Below are 14,836 nucleotides of genomic sequence, written 5' to 3'. Positions count from 1 at the left end.
GTGAATTGAAAAATACTATTTCTTTTATCTTTTTTACAATACAAATATTTCTAATAAAAAATAATATAAAGTGAGCACTGTACACTTTGTATTCGGTGTTGTAATTGAAATCAATATATTTGAAACTGTAGAAAAACATTAAAAAATATTTATAATGTAAATTGCTATTCTATTATTTAACAGTGCAATTAAACTGGATTATCAGGATTAATTTTTTTAATCGAGTTAATTTGTTTTGAGTTAATTGCTTGAGTTAACTGATTAATTGGAAGGCCTAGTATCTATTGCTTTCTGTATTCTGTATAGTGCTGTACTAATCTGATTGATAATCTGGGAGTTCCGGGTAGCTGTGCCTGCGGACGGTCAACGTAAACAAAATGTCTCATTGCCTGACAGCAGATTACCCTGCTGGGCTGCATGCCGAAGTTTGCTGACCCCTGATTTAGTCCAACACAAGGTATTCAACTCTGTACAGCAGTAACTGGATGAAATTCTATGGCCTGTTGTACAGGAGGTCTGATTAGATGACCTAATAGTCCCTCCTGGCCTTTTAATTGATGAATCAATAATATCTATGGGGAAGGACTAAGAACATGTCATTGTTTGTGTTGTGTTCCCCAGTTTGGAATACCAGCATTTATCTGCATGCCCCCCAACTGTGTGCACTGTGTCAGGTGTAGCTGTAACTGAAAGGTGGAGGGATTAGTTGGAGCAGCTTGGCAGAGCTGTGACTGTGGTATGAAGAGGTGCATGTGAACCTTGAAAAACCAACTATGCCTCATTTCAGTGCTGTGTTGTAGGTTGTCAGTGACAGTGCACAAGAGTGTATTCTTGCCAGGGGAGGGGGATTGTCGGCACTCTGGTGGCATACGTGTCAGTTGTTTACAGGGCTCAGTGAGGGGTAAGTGAAGGCAATGACTCAGCAGTAATCCTTGGGGGAGGGAGGGGAATAAAGGGGTGGTGGCAACATTTCGCAAGTCTGAGCTGGTTGGTGGCCAGGCATAGGCAACTTCTGTTCTTTATGCCAGATCTAAACCCAAGTTTTGCCTTTGCAAAGAGAAGACCTTAGACTTTGTGCTATACTGCTCCTGTGCTCTGTTCCCAAAGTGTTCTCTAGCAGGGGAGGGGAGAGTGCTAGTATGTGTGTCACTGGCATGTTGGTGTGTTGCTGAAACAGGGCAGAGTTGAAGTTGCATTGTGGGGTGATATGAACCTCAACTCTTCATTTCCCCTTTTAATACCGGAAAGGACAGGAATCCTTACCCAGCGAGGTCACATTCTCATAGTTCTCCTGCATGACGTCCCAGTAGAAGTCTCTCTGAGCAGGGTCCAGCCGAGCCCACTCTTCCCTGGTGAAATACACAGCCACCTCCTCAAAGGTTACTGGCTCCTGTAAGAGCAAGAGTCCAACACTCAGTACCTGCTGCCCCACTGACAACCCCACAATTCACAGGGGTGCAGGGTCCATCAAATGAAAGTTCTGGGATGCACACAGTCAGCAGAGTCCAATCTGCACCCTGCTCAGAGCAGCCAGTAGGCATTAGGGTAAGGGGAGAAAGAGAGCCCTTGTCCCTCCCCAATCTCCGCCATGGGAGGATATTTTCTTGCCTCATAGGCTGATATAGGACACAGAGCCCCCAGCTGTGCCCAGGGACAGCTCCCTGGTGGGAATCTAAACACCCTCCTCATTGCCATCAGCTGAAGTGAGAGGATAGGGCATCTCCCCTAAGCCCCTTCATACCTCCCAGCAGCCTTTGGTCAGTGGGTTCAGGCTGCAGCACTGGCAGTCTGGTAATTTCTTCAGCCCTGTCTGAAGGGGTGTTTCCTGTCCCATAAATCGGGCAGTTTCCTCTCCCTACCCCCATGGGCCTGTTCCTAGAACCTAAGCCCTCAATTAAAACAAATTCCAGCAGGTTTGTTACACCCTGTCCCCCCTGCTTTTCTCCAGCCTGTGGATTTTGTGCCCCCTCCCACTTCAGACTGAACTTCCCAGAAGCTCCGACCTTCTATGGGTTTACTGCCGCGTCAGTGCAGAGGGAACCCACCAGCAACTCCCTGATAATCCCTACCTGAGCCAGCTCCACGGCAGCCATTTTCCTTCCCTGTCCCCTAGGAGGCTGGGCCCATCCAGAGTGAAATGTGGATGTCGTTCTGCAGGCCGTCAGGGTAAGAAGATGGACTGAAGAGATTTCATAACCAGTTTTAGTGAATTTCACAGCACATTCCCCCAGGCTCTTTCCCTGCAGAGACATGTTCTAGGCTCTCCTATGGCAAAACACTTAGTCACTTTATTGCAGTGCAGACCCAACCCTTTCCACCAGGGCTAAACCCATTGAGATCCTTTAACACCCAATCTGCTGCTTATTAATTTAATCAGGTGACCCCTGGTTCTTGTGTTATGTGAAGGGATTAATAACACTTATCCACTTCCTCCATACCATTCATGACTTTATAGACCTCATATGGGGGTTTTACCATACCCCTAATCATTTTTGTTGTCCTTCTCTGCACCTTTTCCAATTCTAATATCTTTTTTGACATGGGCTGACCAGAACTGCATATAGTATTTAAGGTGTGGCATACCATGGATTTATATAGTGGCATTATGATATTTCTAGCTTATTACTTATCACTTCCTGAACAGTTCCTAATGTTCTGTTATGTATTTTGACTGCCACTGCACACTGAGTGGATGTTTTCAGAGAACTATCCACAATGAATCCAACATTTCTTTCTTAAGTGGTAATAGCTAATTTAGACACCATACTTTTGTATCTCTAGTTGGAATTGTGTTTTTCAATGTGTGTTACTTTGCATTTATGAATATTAAACTTCCTCTGCTTTGTTGCCCAGTCACCCAATATTGTGAGTGCCCTTTGTAACGCTTCAGTTTGCTTTAGACTTAACTAGCTGGAGTAATTTTGCATCATCTGCAAACTTTGCCACCTCATTTCCCCATGTTTCCACCTCATTTATGAATATGTTGAACAACAATGGCCCTAGTATAGATCCCTGGGGGACCCTACGATTTACCTCTCTCCACTGTGAAAACAGACCATTTATTCCTACCCTTTGTTTCCGGTCTTTTAATCAGTTACTGGTCCATGAGAGGATCTTCCCTCCTTTCCCATGACTGCTTACATTTCTTAAGACCCTTTGGTGAAGGACCTTATCAAAGGATGTCTGAAATTCCAAGTACACTATAGCCACTGGATCACCCTTGTCCACACTTCTGTTGACCCCCCTCAGAGAATTCTAATAGATTGGTGAGGTATGATTTCCCTTTACAAAAGACATGTTGACTCCTCCCCAACAAATCATGCTCACCTTTGTGTCTGATAATTCTATTATTTACTATAGTTTCAAAAATGTGCCTAGTATTAAAGTTAGGCTTACTGCTCACTAATTGCTGGGATTGCCTCTGGAGACTTTTAAAAAACATTATTTTCATTAGCTGCCCCTAGTTATCTGGTACAGAGGCCGAGTTCAGTGGTAAGGTACATAGCACAGTCAGTAGTTCTGAACTTTTCATATACAAGTCCCTTCAGTATTATTGGGTCAATACCATCTAGTCCTGGTGACTTATTAATGTTTAAATTATCAATTTGCTCCAAAACCTCCCCTATCAGCACCTCAATCTGGGACTTTTCCTCAGGTCATCAAGGAACCAGGGCAGGGAAAATACATCTCCCTAAGCCATATCTGAACTAAGCATCCAATATTACAGAAATAGTAATAGCAAGGAAATGCGTTAGATTATCTTTTGTTTTAGCTTGTGAATTTCCCCTGTGCTAAAAGGGAGGTTTATCCCCGTTTTTGTAACTTTAAAGTTTTGCCTAGAGGGGAAATCCTCTGTGTTTTGAATCTGATTACCCTGTAAATTACCTTCCATCCTGATTTTACAAAGGTGCTTCTTTTACTTTTTCTTTATAATAAAGTTCTGTTTTTTAAGAATCTGATTTGGTTTTTAGTGTCCTAAAAACCCAAGGGTCTGGTCTGTGCTCACCTTGGTTACTCTCAAGCCTCCCCAGGAAAGGGGGTGAAGGGGTTTGGGGGGATATTTTGGGGAAACAGAAACTCCAAGTGGTTCTTTTCCTGAATCTTTGTCTAACTCACTTGGTGGTGGCAGCAGTACTCATCCAAGGACAAGGAAAGATTTGCGCCTTGGGGAAGTTTTTAATCTAAGCTGGTAGAAATAAGCTTAGGGGGTCTTTCATGCGGGTCCCCACATCTGTACCCCAGAGTTCGAGTGGGGAGGAAACCCTGACAAACGCCAATATTTAGAAAGGGTTCTAGAGGTGATCCTGGCAATTACAGACTGGTAAGTCCAACGTCAGTACCGAGCAAATTAGTTAAAACAATAGTAAAGAATAAAATTGTCAGACACATAAATAAAATAAATAAATATATGGAGATATACCTATCTCATAGAACTGGAAGGGACCCCAAAAGGTCATTGAGTCCAGCCCCCTACCTTCACTAGCAGGACCAAGTACTGATTTTGTGCCAGATCCCTAAGTGGCCCCCTCAAGGACTGAACTCACAACCCTGGGTTTAGCAGACCAATGGTCAAACCACTGAGCCATCCCTCCCCCCAACATAGAAGAACACAAATTGTTGGGCAAAAGTCAACATGGTTTCTGTAAAGGGAAATCATGCCTTACTAGAGTTCTCTGAAGGGGTTAACAAACATGTGAACAAGGGGGATCCAGTGGACATGGTGTACTTAGATTTCCAGAAAGCCTTTGACAAGGTCCCTCACCAAAGGCTCTTACGTAAATTAAGTTGTCATGGGATAAGAGGGAAGAACCTTTCATGGATTAAGAACTGGTTAAAAGACAGGGAGGGAAGGGTAGGAATAAATGATAAATTTTCAGGATGGAGAGGGGTAACTAGTGGTGTTCCCCAAGGGTCAGTCCTAGGACCAATCCTATTCAACTTATTCATAAATGATCTGGAGAAAGGAGCAAACAGTGAGGTGGCAAAGTTTGCAGATGATACTAAACTGCTGAAGATAGTTGAGACCAAAGCAGACTCTGAAGAACTTCAAAAAGATCTCACAAAACTAAGTGACTGGGCAACAAAATGGCAAATGAAATTTAATGTGGATAAATGTATAGTAATGCACACTGGAAAAAATAACCCCAACTATATACACATAATATGATGGGGGCTAATTTAGCTACAACTAATCAGGAAAGAAGTCTTGGCGTCATCGTGGATAGTTCTCTGAAGACGTCCACGCAGTGTGCAGCAGCAGTCAAAAAAGCAAACAGAATGTTAGGAATCATTAAAAGAGGGATAAAGAATAAGATGGAGAACATCTTATTGCCCTTATATGAATCCATGGTATGCCCACATCTTGAATACTGCATACAAATGTGGTCTCCTCATCTCAAAAAAGATATACTGGCATTAGAAAAGGTTCAGAGAAAGGCAACTAAAATGATTATGGGTTTGGAATGGGTCCCATATGAGGAAAGTTTAAAGAGGCTAGGACTTTTCAGCTTGGAAAAGGGAAGACTAAGGGGGGATATGATAGATGCATATAAAATCATGAGTGGTGTGGAGAAAGTGAATAAGGAAAAGTTATTTACTTGTTCCCATAATATAAGAACTAGGGGCCACCAAATGAAATTAATGGGCAGCAGGTTTAAAACAAATAAAAGGAAGTATTTATTTTTACAACACACCATCAACCTGTGGAACTCCTTTCCTGAGGAGGTTGTGAAGGCTAGGACTATAACAGGGTTTAAAAGAGAACTAGATAAATTCATGGAGGTTAAGTCCATTCATGGCTATTAGCCAGGATGGGTAAGGAATGGTGTCCCTAGCCTCTGTTTCTCAGAGGGTGGAGATGGATGGCAGGAGAGAGATCACTTGATCATTACCTGTTAGGTTCACTCCCTCTGGGGCACCTGGCATTGGCCGCTGTCGGTAGACAGGATACTGAGGTGGATGGACCTTTGGTCTGACCCAGTATGGCCATTCTTATGTTCTATCAATAGAGACTGTATGGCACAGTTTGATTCATTCCTTTTTTTTTTTTTTTTTAACTGTATTTGACTCTATGCTTTCTTTCACATATAGTGCCAACTACCCATTGTTGGCCTGAGACCTGATCATCCCCCCGCCCCCACGTTAAACTAGCCTTGGGTGAAACTCAGGGAGTTCACCACTAAAATTGAAAAAAAGAATGTTCTGCTGCTGATAAAGCACCCCCACCTCAGGAATGTCTCTGAAGGGAGTTATAACCACCAGGTTGTAAAGTAGAGATTCCCAGGCGCTGGGAAATTAGGGAGGATACAGAAAGAGACTCAACAAATGGTAAAATAAGCTCTGACCATCATTTTTATGTTATCTGCACAAATAGAGATGGTCACAACTAAGTTACAATTTGGGCGTGAAAGATACAATGTTAAAAAACGTGGTCAGGAAGGAGGAGTGTGTAATTGGTTAAAATCTTTCTTATCTAGGGGTGTAGGATAATGATATGTTTAGTAAATTTGAAGGCGGTAGCTAGTTTTACCCATATAATGTAAATGAAAAATGTTCTCCGGGAATCAACCTCAGACTACAGTACAACAAGCTGCAAAACATCGTACTCACTACACGACCATGACGTGTATGGGGGCAGGGAACCCCCAGATGGGTGGATCCTGACTGGCCATTGGCTGAAATTTGTCTGTATATTGGGAGTGGTGAGCATAAGAGATTTGTTTGGTATTTGTGTTCTGTGTATGTTGCTAATAAATAGATGTTTAGAGCACAGCTTGGTAAGAAACTTTCACTGGGAAAAGGTCCGTAGAGTCCTGAGCCCCGTGGGAAAAGGCAGGCACTTAAATTGACCAGGTTTCTTTCTGAGCCCCATGGCTAAGGATAGGTGTCTTATACCCCAAACCCTCAGTAGGGTAGAGGTGGGGTGCCCTAGATTGTGCGGGTAAAACCACAAACACAACCTATTCTGTCATTCCTATATATTTTGTATTGTGATATTACCATGTCCCATTGATCATCATCATCCCACCAAGTCCAGTAATGCCTATTATATCAATATCCTCATTTAAAACCAGGCATTCAAGTACATTCATTTGAGAATTTAGCCTTTCTCCATCTGTATACAAGAACTTATAAATTTTGTCAATATTTAGTTGTCTGCCTTCATCTGATGTAATTGAATAGGAAGGACTCTTTCATGTGACAGTTTCTCTTCAGCTACTACCTGTACTTTATGAACTTCTGTCCTCCCCTCTTTAATAGGATATAGAGAATCCTCATTAAGAGATCCTCCCTTAAAGGATGGCTCTTTCCAAATCATTTGTTTCTTCACACCTATTGCAGTTCCCCCAGCCCTTAGTTTAATACAGGGTGGGCAAACTACAGCCCGCGGGCCACAACTGTCCTGCGAGACCGTCCTGCCCGGCCCCTGAGCTCCCGGCAAGGGGAGGCTACCCCCGGACCCTCCCTTGCTGCCACCGCCACTTCACCTTGCTGCGCTGCGCTGTCAGCGCTCTGGCCCACTGCTCCTGCCGGGGAGCGTTGCAGAGGCGTGGCTGGATCTGGCGAGCGGGGAGCCGGGGTAGGGGGGTTGGATAAGGGGCAGGGGGTCACAGGGGGCAGTCAGGGAACAGGGAGCAGTTGGATGGGGTGGAGGTTCGGGGGGAGGGAGAGCAGGGGGTGGGGTCCCGGGGGGGCAGTTAGGGGCAGGGGTGTGGATATGGGTCAGGGCAGTCAGGGGAAAGGGAGCAGGGGTGTTAGATGGGGGTGAGGTCCCAGGGGGCAGTTAGGAGCGGGAGTCCCAGGAGGGGACGGTCAAGGGACAAGGAGCTGGGGGGGTTGGATGAGTTGGGGATTCTGAGGGGGGCAGGAAGTGGGAGGGGACGGGGACCAGGCTGTTTGGGAAGGCACAGCCTTCCCTACCAGGCCCTCCATACCGTTTCACAACCCCGATGTGGCCCTCGGGCCAAAAAGTTTGCCCACCCCGGTTTAATATCTTCTTTATGAACTTTTTAACTTTACATGCCAGAAGTCTGGTTCCATTTTGGTTTAGGTGGAGCCCGTCCTCCCTGTATAGGCTCCTCCTTCCCCAAGAGGTTCCCCAGTTCCTAATAAAGCTCAAATTCTCCTCCCTACACCATCATCAAATGATGAGTCAAAGATATTGAAATTCACATGTGCAGCAAGATGAAGGTCTTTTAAAGCTAGAGAGCTTCCAGCCATCTGTTATCTCAGTAATTAATTGGCTCAAGAGGACATGCTATGGCCATTAAACCTGAGCTATATCATGCATTTGAGGCTGAGCCCTATCACTGACAACTTTCTGACAATGTGTGTTGTGGATTTTTCTTACATTCTGCAGGAGTTTCTCTTCAAAGTCTTGCCTTGATACCAACATTTGTCGTAAGAACACTATTTTCAAGTGCTCTCAAATTTACATGTAGATATTGGACTGGTAGCTAATTCAGAGTTTTGAGAGCACTGCTCTGTCAGCTATTGGTGTGAAAAAAAAACAAAAACAAAAAAAAAACACATCCCTACCTGACATAGCTTGCTGGCAAAAGCTCTAATGCAGACACAGTCACAGTGGCAAAAAAGTCCATTAAAGAGAAATCAAGGAAATAAAATGCCCATAAACTACATTAAAGCAGAGTTAAGGTTGCTGAGTGCTGCCTCATGCCCTTCCAGCACGCGTATAGTGGTGAAAGTAAAAACCTCTGAAAACCAGGAAATGAACTAAACTAACACACCACCCCTGCAATGCAACCTTAACTCAGCCTCTACCCCCTAACTCTGGAGCTGGCAAATGTCACTGGAACTAGGTCAGTAAGGATGGTGCAGAGGTTAACCATCTACCCAGGGAAGTGGCAAATTTTCTCTCTCTTGAACTCTTCAAAGCAGGACTGAATGCCTTTCTGCCCTTCCTACTTCTCCACATGAGCACCAATGATACTCCCAATAATGACCTTGAACTGCAGAGTACGTGGCTCTGGGAAGAAGGATAAAGGACTTTGAGGTGCTAGTCATGTTCTCATCCATCCTCCCTGTTGAAGGAAAAAGCCCAGGTAGGGACCGTCGAATTATGGAGGTGAATGCGTGGTTATGCAGGTGATGTCGGAGCGAGGGCTTTGGATTCTTCGATCATGGGATGCTGTTCCGGGAAGAAGGATTGCTAGGAAGAGATGGGATCCACCTAATGAAGAGAGGGAAGAGCATCTTCACAGGCAGGCTTGCTAACCTAGTGAGGAGGGCTTTAAACTAAGTTCACCAGGGGATGGTGACCTAAGCCCAGAGGTGAGTGGGGGAGTGGGATACCGGGAGGAAACACAAGGAGCAGGGTACAAGACGGGAAGCCTCCTGATTCATACTGAGAAAGTAGGGCAATCAGCTAGTTATCTTAGGTGCACGTACACAAATGCAAGAAGCCTGGGAAACAAGCAGGAAGAATTGAAAGTCCTGGCACAATCAAGGAACTATGATGTGACTGGAATAACAAAAACTTGGTGGGGCAATTCACATGACTGGAGCACTCTCATGGATGGGTGTAAACTGTTCAGGAAGGAAAGGTATGGGAAGAAAGGTGGAGGAGTTGCATTGTATGTAAGAGAGTGGTATGATTGCTCAGAGCTTAGGGAACTAATGGGCAGAATCCCCTGGGAAGCTAATATGAGGGGGCAAGGAGTCCAGGAGAGCTGGCTGTATTTTAAAGAAGCTTTATTGAGGGCACAGGAACAAACCATCCTGAAGTACAGAAAGAATAGCAAATATGGAAGGCGACCAGCTTGGCTTAACAGTGAAATCTTCGGTGAGCTTAAACTCAAAAAGGAAGCTTGCAAGAAGTGGAAATTTGGACAGATGACTAGAGAGGAGTATAAAAATATTGCTAGAACATGCAGGGCTTGTAATCAGGAAGGACAAGGCACAACTGGAGTTGCAGCTATGTGAAGGATAACAAGAAGGATTTCTACAGGTATGTTAGCAACAAGAAGGTGGTCAGGGAAAGTGTGGGACCCTTACTGAATGAGGAAGGCACCATAGTGACAGATGATGTGAACAAAACTGAAGTACTCAATGATTTTTTTGCCTCGGTCTTCACAGACAAGGTCAGCTCCCAGACTGCTGCCCTGGGCAACACAGTATGGGGAGTAGGTGAGCAGCCCTCAGTAGTGAAAGAGCTGGTTAAGGACTATTTAGAAAAGCTGGACGTGCACAAGTACTTGGGTATAATGCATCCAAGGGTGGCTGATGTGATTGCAGAGCCATTGGCCATTATCTTTGAAAATTTGTGGTGATCGGAGGAGGTCCCGGATGTTTGGGAAAAAGGCAAATATAGTGCCCATATTTTAAAAAGGGAAGAAAGAGAACCCAAGGAACTACAGACTGGTCAGCCTAAATTCAGTCCCCAGCAAAATCATGGAGCAATTGCTCAAGGAATCCATTTTGAAGCACTTGGAGGAGAGGAAGGTGATCAGGATCAGTCAACATGGATTCACCAAGGGCAAGTCATGCCTGACCAACCTGATTGCCTTCTATGATAAGATAACTGGCTCTGTGGATTTGGGGAAAGCAGTGGATGTGATATATCTTGACTTTAGCAAAGCTTTTGATACGGTCTCCCACAGTATTCTTGCCAGCAAGTTTAAAAAAGTATGGATTGGATGAATGGACTATATGGCGGATAGAAAGCTGGCTAGATTGTCGGGCTCAATGGGTAGTTATCAATGGCTCGATGTCTAGTTGGCACCCGGTATCAAGCGGAGTGCCCCAGGGGTCGTTCCTGGGGCCGGTTTTGTTCAACATCTTTATTAATGAACTGGATAATGGGCCAAAAGAAATCTGATGAGGTTCAACAAGGAGAAGTGCAGAGTCCTGCACTGAGGAAGAAAGAATCCCATGCACCGCTATAGGCTGGGGACCAACTGGCTAAGCAGCAGTGCTGCCGAAAAGGACCTGGAGATTACAGTGGATGAGAAGCTGGATACAAGTTAGCAGTGTGCCCTCGTTGCCAAGAAGGCCAACGGCATATTGAGCTGTATTAGTAGGAGCACTGCCAGCAGATCGAGGGAAGTGATTATTCCCCTCCATCTGGCACTGGTGAGGCCACACCTGGAGTATTGCATCTAATTTTGGACCCCCCCCCCCACACACACACAGAAGGGATGTGGACAAATTGGAGAGAGTCCAGCGGAAGGCAATGAAAATGATTAGGGGGCTGGGGCACATGACTTATGAGGAGAGGCTGAGGGAACTGTGGTTATTTAATCTGCAGAAAAGAAGAGTGAGGGGGGATTTGATAGCAGCCTTCAACTATCTGAAGGGGGGTTCCATAGAGGATGGAGCTATGCTGTTCTCAGTGGTGGCAGATGACAGAACAAGAAGCAATGGTCTCAAGTTGCAGTCAGGGAGGTCTAGGCTGGATATTAGGAAACACTATTTCACTAGGAGGGTGCTGAAGCACTGGAATGGGTTACCTAGGGAGGTGGTGGAATCTCCATCCTTAGAGGTTTTTAAGGCCCGGCTTGATAAAGCCTTGGCTGGGATGATTTAGATGGTGTTGGTCCTGCTTTGAGCAGGGGATTGGACTAGATGACCTCCTGAGGTCTCTTCCAACCCTAATCTTCTATGTTTCTAAGATATTTTCATCAAAATACAAGGTATTCCGCTCACTACAATGATAAATAGGCCAAACCGTATGGCCTATATTATACAGGAGATCAGACCGATGACCTAACAGTATCTCCTGGCCTTCAAATGTATTGATGAATAATCAATAGGAGGAAGGACTAAGAGAACATGCCATTGTTTGCGTTGTACAGATTTGAATACCAGCATTTATCTGCATGCACTCCAGCTACGTGCACTGTGTCAGCTGCAGCTTTAAATGAATGGTGGAGGGAATTGTTGGAGCAGCAGGGCAGAGCTGGGACTGTGACATGAAGAGAGGTGCATGTGAAAGCTGAAGGAACAGATGTTCCTCATTTCAGTGCTGAGTGTTGTAGGTTGTGCCAATAAAGGTGCACAAGGATGTGTTCTTGCCATGAGAAATGTCAGCAGGCTGGTGCCATACATGCTAGCGGTCTCCAGGACTCAGTGAGGGGTAAGTGAAGGCAATGACTTGGAAGGCAAGGCAAATAAGGTGGTAACATTGTAAAAGTCTGAGATGGACTGTGTGCAGTAGGCTCAGTATTTGAGTGCAGGCCAGGGGTAAGTAGCTTCTGTTCCCTGCATTGGACCTAACCCTAAGTTTTGCCTTAGCAAAGAGGTGTTAGACTTTGTGCTATACTGCACTTGTGCTCTGTTCCCAAAGTATTCTGTAGCGTGAGGGTAATGTTTGTCATTGGCCAGTTGGGGTGATACTGAAACAGGGCACAGTTGAGTTGCATTGTGAGATGTTGTGAACCTTAACTCTTCATTTCCCCTTCTAATACCTGGGGGAACAGGAATCCTTACCCAGCGAGCTCACAGTCTCATAGTTCTCCAGCATGACGTCTCTGTAGAGGGTTCTCTGACCCGGGTCCAGCAGACCCCACTCTTTCTTGGTGAAATACACAGCCACCTCCTCAAAGGTCACCAGCCCCTGAAAGAGCAAGAGCCTCCTGACAACCCCATCGTTCACAGGGGAGGAGCGCCAATCACATGGAAGCTCTGGGAAGCAGGCTGGCGGCATAGTCTGACCCCCATCCCATCAGAGCAGCTAGGAGGCATCAGGGTGAGGGGAGAAAGAGAGAGGGGGCAGGGGTCTTCACGTTCATCACTCACCTACTAGCCAGAGGCTGATACAGGAGATGGAGCCCCCAGCAGGAATCAGGGACAACTCTTTGGTGAGAATCAGAATACTCTCCCCATTGCCAGCAGGCAGCATGGGGTATCTTCCATGGGCATCACTGGTGGGTTCCCCTTTATATCTCACAGGAGCCTCTGGCTAATAGATTCAGGCTCCAGTATTGGAGTCTAGTAAGTTTTCTCAGCCCAGTCCAGGATGTTTGCTTGTTTGTCAGATTAGGAAATTCCCACCTACAAACCCCATGGGTCTGTTGCTGGGATCTAGACCTCACAGTAAACAAATCCCAACAGGTTTGTCACCACTCTGCCCCCCTCCATTTCTACACCCTGAGTATTTCCTAACCCCTCCCCCAGCCGGCACCTCTCAGACCAACCCAACCAGAAATGCCAACCTCATCTGTATTTACTGCCCTTCTCCCTCCATTGGGAACCTACCAGCAACTCCCTGATAATCCCTACCTCAACGGGCTCCACTGCAGCCATTTCCCTTCCCCGATCCCTGGAAGGATGGAAAGATCTGGTGGGAATTGTGGATGTTGCGCTGCAGCCTGTTAGGGCAAAAAGGGCAATGGGGGACATGTCAGAACAGGAAATAATTTCACAGCACAATTCATAAAATATCAGGGTTGGACGGGACCTTAGGAAATCATCTAGTCCAACCCCCTACTTAAGGCAGGACCAATTAAATCATCCAATAGATATTTGCCCCATATCCCTAAATGGCCCCTCAAGGATTGAACTCACAAGCCTGGGTTTAACAGGCCAATGCTAAAACCACTGAGCTATCCCCCCACACACTGATGTTCTAGACTGTCCTGCATGTAACAGAAAAATCTGGTGCCGGGGGAGGCAGGATGGGGGCGGGGAAGAGGCTTGGGACAGTTCCACAAGTGGGCAGGGGGGCAGTCGGACCCGGGGCAGGCAGGACAGGGGTGACCGGTCAGATCCGGGTAAGATGACCAGATAGCAAGTGTGAAAAATCGGGACAGGGTGTGGGAGGAGTAATAGGTGCCTACATAAGAAAAAGTCCCAAATATCAGGACTGTCCCTAATCAGGACATCTGGTCACCCTAGACAGGGAGGGGCAAGTCACGGGGGTAGTCGACCGTACACGGGGAGGGGTGGGCAGTACGCAGGGCGGCTTGTCAGACCCGGGGGGAAGGGGAAAGGCGGTCGTACCCCGGGTCTGAGGCTCCCCCCGCCCAGCGAGCAGCCCCTGACCACGCTCCCCGCAGCGCAGGCAGCCAGGGACCAGGCTCCGCCCCCAGGACACGAGATTTCGTCTTAGAAACCGGAAGGCGCCCAGGGGGGCGCCGGGCGGGATCGCTGATGGGGATGAGATGTGGGGGGAGGCTAACCCCAGGGCCCCCCCTTACCTGGGCTGGCGAAGGCGGAAGCACCCCCCAGCGCAGGCTGGGAGATGTAGTTCCTGACTCTCCTGGGAGCGGAAGTGACGTTGGGTGGGGATGACGAGCAGGGCTGCGAGCTCGCGTGGCGTGCTGCTGTTCTGCCTCGCTCGTGCGGGGCCGTTGGAGCCTTTCCCAGGCTCGGAGAAGTGTTTTGTGCAGCTTGAGAGCTTGTCTCTCCCGCCCACAGACTCCGGTCCAGTGAAAGATGTGACCTCGCCCCACCTTTTCTTCCGGCTTTGGGCATGCGCAGATTGGGGGGGCGGTGTCCTGCATGCGCAAAGGCAGAACTCACAGCACTCTTCCCAGAGCACCTGGCACATGGGGTTCCCCTGGTAGCTCCCCCAGGGATTCCCCCCTAAATCTTTAGGCTTAGGCAGTACCACCCCGCAGAGCCGTAACTAGCGATTTTTGCGCCTGAGGCAAGAATATAAAATTATGCCCCCCACAGTGCTGCCTAGTTCCCCCCCCCCCAAACACACATGCCGCCCAGCCCCGCGGAAACAACCCCCCACCCCCCGCGCCGCCCGTCCCGCAGAAACAAACCCTCCTTCCCCAGCGCCGCCCCGCCGAAACAGCTGTGGGCCAAAAAGGAAGATTTGTGGGGTGGGGGAAGAAACGGCACACATAGGGTGACCAGATCACAGCAG

At 47.0% G+C, this 14,836-nt stretch overlaps 2 protein-coding genes across 2 annotated transcripts in view; both read right to left on the bottom strand.

Moving 5' to 3' along the window:
• Positions 1-1,331, bottom strand: part of LOC135891452 (zinc finger protein 774-like) — a 51,966-nt gene extending 50,635 nt beyond the window's left edge. The window contains exon 1 of the mRNA XM_065419006.1: positions 1,264-1,331. Within this exon, the coding sequence (XP_065275078.1) occupies positions 1,264-1,297 (34 nt within the window). The 5' untranslated portion in view covers positions 1,298-1,331. The remainder of the gene's footprint in view (positions 1-1,263) is intronic.
• Positions 1,332-2,006: 675 nt separating this feature from the next.
• LOC135891451 (zinc finger protein 320-like) lies at positions 2,007-14,190 on the bottom strand. The gene is made up of 4 exons (XM_065419005.1): positions 14,157-14,190; positions 13,240-13,328; positions 12,448-12,574; positions 2,007-2,179 (listed from the first exon to the last, which is right to left on the bottom strand). The coding sequence occupies exons 2-4, from the start codon at positions 13,261-13,263 to the stop codon at positions 2,007-2,009; spliced, it is 324 nt and encodes a 107-aa protein (XP_065275077.1). The 5' UTR covers positions 13,264-13,328; positions 14,157-14,190.
• Positions 14,191-14,836: the final 646 nt, after the last annotated feature.

The sequence above is a fragment of the Emys orbicularis genome, chromosome 18 (assembly GCF_028017835.1).
Source record: "Emys orbicularis isolate rEmyOrb1 chromosome 18, rEmyOrb1.hap1, whole genome shotgun sequence".
NCBI lineage: Eukaryota > Metazoa > Chordata > Testudines > Emydidae > Emys > Emys orbicularis.
The sequence above is the reverse complement of the archived record's forward strand: the minus strand, read 5'-3'. Positions and strand labels throughout refer to the sequence as shown.